Source organism: Typopeltis vanoorti, chromosome 18 (assembly GCF_054136105.1).
Source record: "Typopeltis vanoorti isolate ZY-2024b chromosome 18, IOZ_Tvanoo_1.0, whole genome shotgun sequence".
NCBI lineage: Eukaryota > Metazoa > Arthropoda > Arachnida > Uropygi > Thelyphonidae > Typopeltis > Typopeltis vanoorti.
Genome location: NC_143566.1, coordinates 74,237,728 through 74,250,435, shown reverse-complemented (window position 1 = coordinate 74,250,435; position 12,708 = coordinate 74,237,728). Strand labels below are relative to the sequence as shown.

Sequence of the window (12,708 nt, the reverse complement as noted above, 5' to 3'; positions counted from 1 at the left end):
ACTCGTCTAGTTAACAATCATATGAATACAGTAAAGACATTCCACAGGTGATCTTTTTTGCTGATATCACTCATCGCTGGACGAATGTAAAGAATTTGGGGAAATAAGACAGTTATGATATCACCAAGCTATTTGACGATCTTTGACAGAAAGTCTTCTGAAAAACTATCATCATGTGCACCTTTGAATGTCCTGCATTCTGCAACTGGACATGCAGATTCTGCTCTGATCGTCAAATGCGTATGAAGATAGATGGATAACTTGTATTATAACAGTGTCTTCAGTGAATAGATTTCATTTCTTATAATAACAGGAACTACCTACCGGCATCTTCTAGCATAACCTAAACACATCTATAGCCGATTCTGCATAAATAAATAAATAAAAACTGAGATGTCTCGTCTATTTCGGATATGACTTCATATCTGAATCAAAGTCTTCTACGTCTGACCCTTCATCCTCACTTTCAAACTAGAATATTTATGCATTTTGGAAATAGTTGAACAAAGTTTAAGTTTATAGAAAAGTGCATAAAGGTTTTTGCTACAGGAAATAGACTTTTCTGTTAAAAATAGCACAGATCAAGAATAATAGAGCTTGAGCAACCTTTGCCTTTTGTAACATTGACACACAACACACTCAAGGTGAGCACGTCTACGTAACTCATAGTAAAAGTGACTCAAATTTCGTTTGAAAAATGGATCTTTTCAGACAAAAAAAAAGCAATAAAATAAAATATCAGTCGCTAAGAAAATTCAAAGCTATATTGGATAGACGTCTCGATTTCTACTTGCACAATAGGAATGCGATTTCCATACACTGTCTGCGAAAGAAAAAAAAAAGGAGAAAAAATAGTTGAGAAGGCATATTTTATATTTTGTATCCCATACCAAGCATGAATTCTACTTTTAATAATGGCAAATGTTTAGAATGAGAACTCTTAGAAATATATGAACAACTGTATAAGAACCAGAATTTCCCAATCCCCAAGTAAAAACAAAGCAGATATGCTAGGATTATTTTTAAACATATTTTCTTTCTGGTCTTTCATACTATCTTGACAAACTTTGTCACTAGAAAACACGTACTGAATTGCGCAATAATTTTAACAACAACAACCACAACATTGTATCATTCTTCTAATTAAATATTTACAGTTTTAGTTATCTATTATTTAATGGGTTTGCTGATCTGAAGGATTTTCTAGATGATAATTACATAAAAAAAATCAAACTCTACACGCAAATGTTTGTTGCGGTGGCCTGCAGCATTCTCATTATAAGAACGTGTAGTGAATACAACCCTATCAGACTGTTGACCACATACTTTACGACATGTCAGCTATTGGACTCCATCCGGATGTCCCTAACAACACGTCATCACTGCTGGAGACAAGTGGCCAGTGTCAAAACAGAGACATCATAAAGTATTACTCAGAATTAATTAAATTTGCCAATAAGATCGACTTCAAGTCCTTGAAATCTAACATAAATACCGATATTATGTGAATTATATAGTGTTAATATATCTATATATAAAAACATAAATGTAAATATGAAAATTGATACAAAAATAGAAATGTTAATCAGTACTTGTGAGCTACATGTAATATGAGCATTGTATGCAATATGCGAATGGAGCATGTAGGAATAAATTACCTCCTGGTAGGGTTGGGTTATTATTAATTAACCCTTTCTTGAATATGTTTATTTATTGTTATGGAAAATAATACATTGCACCTCCATGGAGACATAGAATTCATTGCACGAGGGTAATTCATTATACGTTAATCTGCCTCGCAAAAGGTAATTTTATCTGTTATTATCTGCTCGAGTTCTATAGATGGTCTGCCTTTCTGTAGGAGGGAAAAACTTCTAATTTCCCAGAAAAATAAAATCATTTCATTCTTATAAGATCGGAATTGTATGCTCGATTGCAATAAATTAAAAAAAACAACAACTTATTTATTAGAATGTTCCCTTAGAACTTTTTTCTTAGAAATTCCTTAAAATTTATTTGAAAGTTTCCTTAATTGTGTTTTGTTAATATTATTCTAAACAACATTCACCATTAATAATATTAATTATACATTATTACTATATTGAATCTTCCCTCAGTCCATTTAACCTTGCAACGGCATGTGCATCATGAATTGTATTGTTTATTATTTTTGTTTATCATATATTAAATTATAATGAATTATTTAACTTACGCAATAGTGGAATTAATAACAGAATAATATTAAAATAAATAAAAGTAATAAATAAATCAGCTAACGCCATTTATTCCTTTATACACGTCATGGTTATCATGGATGCGAAGTGCATTTTAAAATTGTAATACCATTGATATTACATTGAAATAGATGATGGATACGAAGAGTATGAGGAGTGATTGATCCCTATCTAGCTTTTGGAGACTGAGTGGGCAGTTCAATCTCCACCGGTAGCCAATTAAAGATAGCTGGCCCAGGATTATCACTAATTATAAGCCGCCACCGATGAAGAGACAGGCCAATGCTGCCATCTGATATCTAACCCTAAAAGAATATGCAACTGTATGAAATAATGTGGGTTTTACGGTCGACTTTTCTGAGCTTATGGGACGAAAAACTCTAGTTTCCGGGAGAAAAAACCCGCTTTTCCGTTCCAGAGATCGACTAACTCGAAAGCCAGTCGAAGTTAGGCTTAGAAAAAGTTCCTCTACTCAGCGACTAGACTCGAACTTAAGTCTACCTTCGGGCGGCGTAGTGCAGAAGATGCATGCGCAACTTCTACTGAGCTACACAGGCCTAATATTAAACTAAAATATTTAAAATAAAATTATATATATACATTTGTGGCTTCACGTTCCCATTTAGGGTGGGTGTGCTGTCGTGTGACTTACGGAACCTGGGCTACAAAATTCACGTTAATTTGACTATATGATTGCATTTTTATCGATGTATGAAAGTTTTAAGAGTGCGTATCGCATCAGCACTCATCTTAATTGGTCCGATGCAATTCATTATAGGATTACTTTGAATACTTTGATTTATCAATTAATATAATTTTAATTATGGAAAGCATAAAGTTCAAATGAACAATAGCTATGCTTTACGCGTGCCGTTTATGTGAGAAGCAAGAAGGGTTCACGTTTTGTAGCGAGATTAGATTATCATTAGGCAAATACCAGAGTGAGACACGGATAATTTGAATTTTGATACGAATTTTAAATACAACCATATAATGCGCATAAAAATCGGAAACAGATCATTTGGGTAATATTATTTTTCCAGATTGAACCATTATTTAGTACGTAATTCAGTTCCAACTTTCTTCCACTATAACCATAACCATACAATCCGCAAAAGTTCTAGCCACAAAACGGGACATTCAGTAGATCGTCAACAACGTGTAGTAGTAGTAGTTTTTTTTTTTTACTTTAGAACATAAAAACTTATGCACTGAAATCATCTCATTAGTTAATTGCTAGAATATGTAATTCTGTCATATATTTACTTTTACCAAGTATGTGTCTAGAGACAAATCGTTAGTAGAAGCAGTTATTTCAATTAAAACATACTTTTTTTTTTTTTAAATTTAAACTTTCAACATATGTTTAGAGAGGGGTTTGATAATTAAAATTAATTACAGACATTCTAGCAGAAATTAATTTCAGCGATTAAAACATTCAAAATCTTTAAAATTAAACGAAAAAAGTATTTAAAAAGTAAAAAAAAAAGCCTCATATCAGTTTGTATGACAAGAATTAATACGAATTATTTATTATGAAATCGAAAAAAAAATATAAATTCAATTTTAGGAGTTTAAAATATTGGACGGTTCTGTTTTTATGCATACAATGGCAAGCTAGGATAAATTAAGACAACTTTCATCTCCAGAAATTTTTATTGTCATAGCTTGAGAAATATAGTTTCGTTCCTATGGAGACGATCTATTTACGTTCCTATGGAAACTCTTTATTTACGTTACTATGGAAACGCTCCATCTATGTAAATATTTCTACATTTTTACAAATATATGCATATATTGTGTTATAAACATTTAAAATGCAAGGGATTTGGACAAAAATTGAAGACATGATTGTGAGTTTTTCCTACTTAGGTAGAATTCAGAAGTTTCAGAGGGTCTGGGACAATTTGTGTTTCATGTTGATAATTTTAAATACTGTTTTTAAGGTGCAGATGTAGCTAGATAACAACAGTCTTTATGCTCAAGCAACTCCTTACATACTGTTTAAATTTAGACAATAATATAAGAATTCTTTTTTACATTAAACCTGAGAAATTTGACACTCTTTTCCTGTTTTATGCCACCTCTCATGCATCTTAAAGTATTTCGTCGTTTGGCTTGAGATCATGGTTTTGTAGTGACAGTTTTCATTAACCGCGAACACCCCCTTGAAATACGACTGGTCAATCGATGGCTTCCTCTGTTCTCAGAATTTCATACTATCCACAGGCTTGAAGTTCCTCGTATTGTTTCTGACGAACAATGAACCTTTTGTTAGCAGAAAGCGGGGCTTGTCCAGCTGTTTTAGATATGTGTGTTCAGAGCCAAAGTGCAATTTTGGGGCACGCTAATCGGAAGGTGACAATACGCTACTGTTGTCGTAACGTCTGTCGGTATTATACGTTAGGATCATGTACGGTTCACATTGAGCTGTCACTCACCTGGGTAACTCCCCTTTCTAATTTGCCAACCTTCTCTGGGCGAAACCACTACCCAAAGTTCAATAATTTTGTTATAGAACAAAATAAACAATATAGAGGGCCTCCGTCCATATTGCATATAAGACAGGATCCTTAAAATGTGTTCACTGGTTCAGACACTCACACTATTATTTCTACTAATCTATTAATTAATTTTTTATGTGAATCCCATTCACAAAATGTTGTTAGCCAATATTGTATTAGTGTTAGTAATAGCATCCAGAAGTTTGCGGTCCCTGGTATTGTTTCTAAAACCTTTTATTAATAGAAAGCGTGGCTATCCAGGTGTTTTAGATGTGTTCGAGGCAAACTGCACCCCGGTACTAGCAGTTTAGTACCATAGATGGGCTAAGGATTAGATAAACCGGAAACACTACTGTAGAATCCAAACATGGAACGTTTTTGTAGCCAACTTCAGGCTTCCAAGTCACACTGCTCATTGGAAGAGATGAAATTATCTGATGATATTCACCTCCCACATGAAGACATTTACAACGATTCATGTCCACAGGGGAGGGGGATTCAAATGCAGACCCTGCTGTTTGGAGAGTGGTTACAGGCTATCTACTCTACAAACTAAAGCGTGAAATTACACTGTGGACTATAATGATTTAATAGGCCATCCCTCCTTTGAATCTCTCCTCTGATCGGGGTTTTTTATTCAATTTAATTCCTTCCTCTGCTACATCCCTCGAAATGCATTTTATGTCTGGATGTGTGTGATCACGAGGTCGCTCATACTTTGGACATCAAGAGATTTAGAGAATCAACTACAGTGATTGTGCTAGCTGCAGTTTGAGATAATTCTAAACAGGAGAACACCCTTGAATATCTGCAGGTAATGATGTCATCATTTATGTTTAGATGTAGGCCACGAATATTGATGATGTGGAGATGGGTTTTTGTTAGGAATTTTTCAATCGACTCTATCCGTAGTAAACACGTTATAAAATCTATTAAGAACAAACTTGAAATACGGGATTAACGTTCTACAGGCACAATTCTCTCAAGATAAAGTCATCGCACTGTTCACTTTAACAATCAATTCCGAATTGGCTATTATGAGAATTGCTATAATTGTTTTTTTTTTCTTTTATAGGTTAATACTTAAAAAAAGTTAACTAAAGATTGTCAGGGAAAGGAGATACATTTGCCCTTATCTTCCATGAACAGAGAGCCCATAACTCCTCCCTTAACCCTTCTCATCTGTATATACAAGAGCATTCATACTTCTTTCTGTTATGTTAGTAACGTATGTAGAAGCAGAATTATATGCTACCTGATGAACCGAAATTTATTAACAGTAACGTAAAGTGCTAATACGATAGATACAATACAAGATGGGCGTTTTATTTCTAATTATAGAACTGACCAGTTCCCAATTTTATCCTATCATTTATACGGTGGAATAATTCCCATTAGGAGGAAGTTTTTTATTTACACATTGCAACTTTTCCTTTAAGGTTTTCTCAAATTTTCTATAGTCATTTTCGTTAATCATTTGTCGATCTTAGAGTCATTGAATCCAATTTGTCTCTTCACGATTATCAGCGTAGTGTAAAGTAGCGACTTATGGCGATGAGAGGCTCAATAAAATATCAATAATGGCCCGAGACGTATCTGAAATAGATTGCAAATCGAAGGCTAATCTATTTCTTAAGAATATATGATCTACACAGCTTACCGAGTATAAGAGATCTAATATTTATATGGTGCAGTAATGTCCATATTTTATGAAGATAAAAATCTTTTAAAAAGAAAAATATTTTTACAAAGTTAAGATGGCAAAGCTGTTCACAGGTAGTGGAAGCACTCAGCACCAAGTTATTCAAAACATTTCTTTTTGTTTCTATTTGTATCCGTTTGTTTCACTTAGGTAACGGAAAACATAACGCAAATCCACTTTGCTCTCTTTTTCTGTTGCGTTGTGTCAAGTCTTGTAGCATTCTTATCCACATCACTTCGCAGCGATGGTCTTTTCTCAAGAAATATAACTTCTCCACTTGTCTTTCATGGAACATTCGCGGTAATAATTTCTACTTTCTTTCCTTCTCCTCTATCCATTGGTTTTGACACTTTTTGTTGCGCAGTTGGATAACAAATGGTTTTAGTTTGTATTCCTTCTGGATTATTCTATGTGTATGCACTTTATCCTCTTTAGTAACTCTCTTGTCACGCTATTTATATTTTCATTTGGTGGTTTGCCCGTTTATTTCAAAGTTCTTGGATCTGAAGCACTGCTATTCGTTTATGTGTTAATTCATTTCAGTGACTTGCGAATCAGAATGGTTTACCTTCATCAAATGAAGATTAGAAATTCCACCGCATATTGTCCAGCGGAAATCTACGGATTATAATTTTTAACGATAGCACTTAGGCATTTTTTACTATAATTGAAAGAGCAGGATAAGCCAATTTTCAGAGAAAAATACAAATAAACCGTTTCAACTGATTACGAAAATAGGACTCGTTAGTGTTGATTGTAAAAGGAGGATACGACTCTTTATTTTCTTAAAGTGTTGTTTGACATTTACAACTATTCCCATGAATTATTTTAATTGGGTTTACATACAACACAGTCATTCTTCATTTTTCTTTATGTTCTCTAATAGCATGACTTACCAACTAGTAACTTTCTACATGTCTTCTTTCATTTATTGCTTCTTTACGTTGGTGTTCACTCCAGAATTTTCATTTTTCTAGAAATGTTCATCACATACTTCCTTGCATGAGATAATTTGTTCCAAATTTCTTAAGCCGGTCTCTAAAGTTTTAAAAGTTAGTCAGGTTAATAACTTTCATCACATTATTATTATTATTATTATATCCGATGTTCCAAAACCGGAGTAGGTAAGTATTGTTATAGTGCTGCCATCTATCGACGTTTCAAACAATTAGACCCCCTTGGAATCTTAGATTTTTATCTCATCAATTATATTATTATTATTATTATTATCTCACCAAATATATAATAATAATAATAATAATAATAATAATAATAATAATTTTTTTTTAAAAAATAGTAATAGTAATTTATTGATTGCTAAAATATTTACACATACAAGAGACATCTTGAGTGACATTGCAACTTATAATTTTAGAGAATTCAGCTCTAAGTGCCACATTTTCTACATTGATTTCAACTGAAATTTTTAATAGTATTTTTTGGCCTCTATATTATGTATTTACAACACATGTTCTTTTAATGTTAACAATGAAGATTATTCAGAATTTTTTGTATAATAATTTTTTTGATTATATAATTTTTTGATTATAAGAATAATTTATTACATTATTTTTTCATGTTACATACGAGTATTATATTAATAATATTATCACATAATAATCAGTATATTCTTTATTGTTGTATACTTTACTAACTGTTTTATTACACAATCTGCTTCTTTGGTTATAAGGAATTACGTGTGGTTGAGTGAGACGAGTTAATCGTCTCACTCACTAAAAGCTATCCCACCTACTTCGAAGCTTGGGTTAGCTTTTGTGAAGTGAGTGGGATTTCGGCTTCACTATTTATGTTGTTGTTACTGTTTATGCATGGGCTGTAGGATTTGAATGCTAGTGATTTGTGATGTATATATTATTGTTAATGGTGTATTAACTTTCTTGGTATTTTTTCCAGAGTTCGTGCTTTAATGTTCTGTAGTTATCTATGTGTTTTAAATTTCTTGGTAGGTTGTTGAGTTGCGTGGGTATCTCATGTGATCTCACAAAAGAACCGTATGAGTTGTTGAAGGGTGTGGAGATGTAGAGGGTTGTTGTGGGTCGTGTTATACGATATGTGTCTCTGTTGTTTCGATAGGTGATGTTGAAGTAATTCCTTGTTAATGTCATGTACTGTTTCAGGTTTTTAATGCTCAGAATTCTGTGTATCGCCATGTGTTTGTCGGATATTGGTTGCTGCGTGTAAGGTGTCCCGATCACTGTTGACACAATTTTCCTGTGAAATGTTTCTAATTTTGTTAGGTGACTGTTTGCATTATTCCGTATCTGAGTAGGGATTCGCAATAATGATTACTGAGGAGAGCTTCAAGGAATCCACTTAGTTTACATTACACAATGACAAATATCAAAGTAACTTCTTAGCTAAACACCGTTTTCATTTCATTCTCCGAATTTAAAATTAAATATGATTATGATTATCGATAATGAACTATTTTTTATATTATGGAGAGAAACCGGAAATTTAAAGAATATGTATTCGTGATGGTAAATAGATTAATCAACCTAAAATGATTAATTTTTATGTAACTTATTGCGAATTCATTAAAAATAAATAAAATTCTAATATGTATTGTTTAGTGCTGCCATCCCTTGACACGTTTCAAAACTCACACAATGAAATCAGCACATTGGCAGCATTTTAAGTACGGGCTGGTTAAGCTGGAGACAAAAAAACGTGATATAAAAACGTTCAAAATTTCGGTTTATCTTTTTATATATATAGAGTAGATATTAACCACACTTTTTTGTTTTGATATTATTAATGTAAAATCAATTTTTTTTAGAACTTTGAATACACGATGTAGGTCTTAAGTAGACAAAAGAGTCAAATATGCATACTAAGACTACAGTATCGGTTCTTTGAATATTTTGCAGGTGAACTTGCTCTAAATGAAGAACCATGCCTTACCAAAGGAGGCGTTTGTGTTATTGCTACTACCTGTCCATCTGATTCTGTCATGGAAGAAGGCCTTTGTCCTGATCAGCAAAAGAAAGGTGTAGAATGCTGTCAGAGAGGTAAGTTATAATTTACATGATTAAAACATTGATTTGAAATGCTAGTCGATTTTTTAGTAATAATATAATCGTGAATGGATGTAGGGAAGAGAGAGAAGAGCTTTTTTCTCCTTTCAAACACGATGCTTAGAAGTAGCACAACGTAGTTGTTTACACGTTGTAAACAACAATCTATTTGTATGTTTTTATCCATTTGCGGCATTTTAGCGCAATTCCAGAAAACATTAATCAAAGGAAGTCCTAATAAGGACTGGCTTAAAGGGGAGAAGCAAGAATGCTTTCGTCTTTCCCGTTAAAGTCCTAATAAGGATAAGGATTGGCTTAAAGTGGAGAAGCAAGAATGCTTTCATATGTTATGTTATTGGGCTATTAGAACTTCATTGGCTACAGCATTGACATATTTATAGGTAAAGCCTTCTCTAAAAATTCGTACGATCCCTAGGCCACTCAATCGTGGGCGAAGGACCGTCCATCTCAGCATTGGTTCCACTCAGTGATGGCCTTCCACCCACACGCCACCACCGCTCATATTCCGAAGGAAATCATTCACCGACAAAGCCCCTCAGCGGGCCGTGCCGGAGAACACTTTCTCCGGAGACTCAAATTGCTCCCTTAAGGCAAAAACCTTAAGAGAGCGAACTCAAAACTCTCGAATCTCTGCATCCCAGGGGGTAACAGCCGAGCCTCAGTTAAACTTCATTGGCGATGTGTAAGTAAAGCCAACTCTAAAAATTCGGACGATCCCTAGGCCACTTAATCGTGGGCGAAAGACCGTCCTAATCTCAGCGTTGGTTCCACTCAGTGACGGGCTCCCCGACCACTGAGCAGAACCGCTCAAATTCCGAGGAAAATAATTCACCGACAAAGCCCCTCAGTGGGCCGTGCCGGAGAATACTTTCTTCGGAGACTCAAATTGCTCCCGTAAGGCAAAAACCTTAAGAGAGCGAACTCAAAACTCTCGAATCTCTGCGTTCCATGGGGTAACAGCAACAGCCGAGCCTCAGTTAAAACTTCATTGGTACAGCATTGCCATCCATTACCCTCCAAGGGTATTAATCACAATAGAAAATGCTTATTAATTAAAGGTCTTGAATTTAGAAGAATAAATGGTGTGAGAATATTATATCTTTTATTGAAGAGATAATATAGTTTAAAAAGTTCGGTATTAGTCTGTGTACTAGAATTTTTCGGTTTAGTTTATATTACATAAAATTAGTTTATATACAAATAAAGAAAAAATTTAAATAAAAATATTTGAAAAATATCTTAGCTCATCGATTGACAAATTTTCGTAAGTAGGACTCAGTCATATAAACAACAACAACAACCAAACATATATTTAATAAAACGCAATTTCTTTCATATGAAATAAGTGTATTTTATGCAATTCAGGTCGATTATCTCTATTTTTGTCACTCATTTCTAAGTAAGGAAAATAAAAAAACATCAAGGAGATTTTCTATTAATCACTGCCATCTACAGTTAATTATGTGAACCTTCTAAATATTAAACGTTGTTTTCAAAACGCTTGTTTAATTATTAGCTATTTACTTTTAACGGACGTGATTCTTCAATTTTCGAAATTTGATAACCTGCTTATTATTTCATTAATTAATTTATATTTTGATTAGTTCCACCAGTCATTACGGACTGTCGAAATAGAGGCGGCGAATGTATGAATACCAAGGCATGTGGAAACACCCAAAGATTTGAAAATGCAGAATGTCCTGAAGGCAAAGAATGCTGTTTGCTGATATACTGAAAGATTGCAGAAAACTACATGAAGAATATTGCAATGAAAAACCAGAGCAAATCGAATTTATTAGAATGTTAAAAATATCAATAATACATAACATTTTTTAAAATAAATGTTAATTGGATTAAAAATGAATTTTAATTTTAATACAGTTTAATTGTATAATGAAATAAAATAATAGTATAGCATATAGTATAAGAGTGTAATATAATATAGTAAAAAGAAAAGGAGGAGGTTATTTTTTGGGGGATATAAAAAATATTAAATAAAAATATTATTTCTGTATAAAAGAAATGATTTTGTGTAAAACAGTTATTTCTGTAATGAAATAAAGATATTATTTGTGTAAAAGATTTTTTTTTTACTTTCAAAGATTCCTTAGCATAAATAATTGATTTGTGTACGTACGTTTAGTACGTATTGATATGTATTTGATTTGTATACGTACTTCATAGAGAGAAACAGTAATTCAAAAGTAATACTAAACATTATGAACACTTTTCAGAGAGTTTAAATCCTATGAATAATAAATTTCATTTGTTTAATATCATAATAAATTAATAAATATAACCCTTCATCACATTATGTATCGATTTTCATCTAGTCTCTCTATAACGAGTGTTTATAATATGGCATCACCAGTCCACATTACATTTCAATTATTTTTCTCAGTTGTGTTAACATGATAAGACATTAAATAACCACGTATTCTCTGATAACTAGGAATATCAAATATATCTAGTTTGATGATTGATGGCTTTCATTAGAAATTGTTTTTAATTAAAAAAAAATTTTTTTTTTGACTTTAGCTAATCAATCTATGATGGAGTAAAATAATTTGTTTTATTCTCTACAAAAAGCTATCAACAAGGCAGCACTGGATATCTCAAACAGCTAAACAACAGATATATAATAACATAAAAGAAACTAACACATCCCCGCTGCTTCAATGTATTTCCAGTGGATCTGATGACCCCTAACAATCAAAATCAGTCTTACTACACAGGTTCCAACAGACCTACTGCAGGAAGATCATATAGAATAGATCAAGTAGTAAGTAATATCGCGATTAAAACTCAAAGAAACTTAAATTATTATCTAAGAGCAAGTTCTTTGAAAATTGAAGTTGTTACTCAGTAAGCGATATGTGTCGACTGTCCTATATCTTACACAGTAATGATTTTCTAAATGAGTATGTTGATACGTTTCTGGGTAAATTTATTGAAGCATTTTCTAATGGATCAGTGGAATAACAAGTGATGTAGTTCAATTCTAATCCTAAAAAAAAAAGGAATAGGTTTTTGGCTTTATTTTTTTCAACCAATTCCTGAGCTAGGAAATATGTGGTGCAGTCAAATAGTTTCTTTTATTCCTCAGAAAACTAGAGATATCAACCTTGCTGAACTTAGAATATACCGAACAACATCCAAATAATAATATTTCAGACTAGAATTAGAGCTTAGGATCGTGAAATGCAGAT

At 32.8% G+C, this 12,708-nt stretch overlaps 1 protein-coding gene across 1 annotated transcript in view; it reads left to right on the top strand.

Moving 5' to 3' along the window:
• Positions 1-11,579, top strand: part of LOC150096807 (U-scoloptoxin(19)-Tl1a-like) — a 42,018-nt gene extending 30,439 nt beyond the window's left edge. Inside the window, exons 2-3 of the mRNA XM_090408023.1 lie at positions 9,332-9,472; positions 11,104-11,579. Coding sequence (XP_090264149.1) covers positions 9,332-9,472; positions 11,104-11,234 — 272 coding nt within the window. The 3' untranslated portion in view covers positions 11,235-11,579. The remainder of the gene's footprint in view (positions 1-9,331; positions 9,473-11,103) is intronic.
• Positions 11,580-12,708: the final 1,129 nt, after the last annotated feature.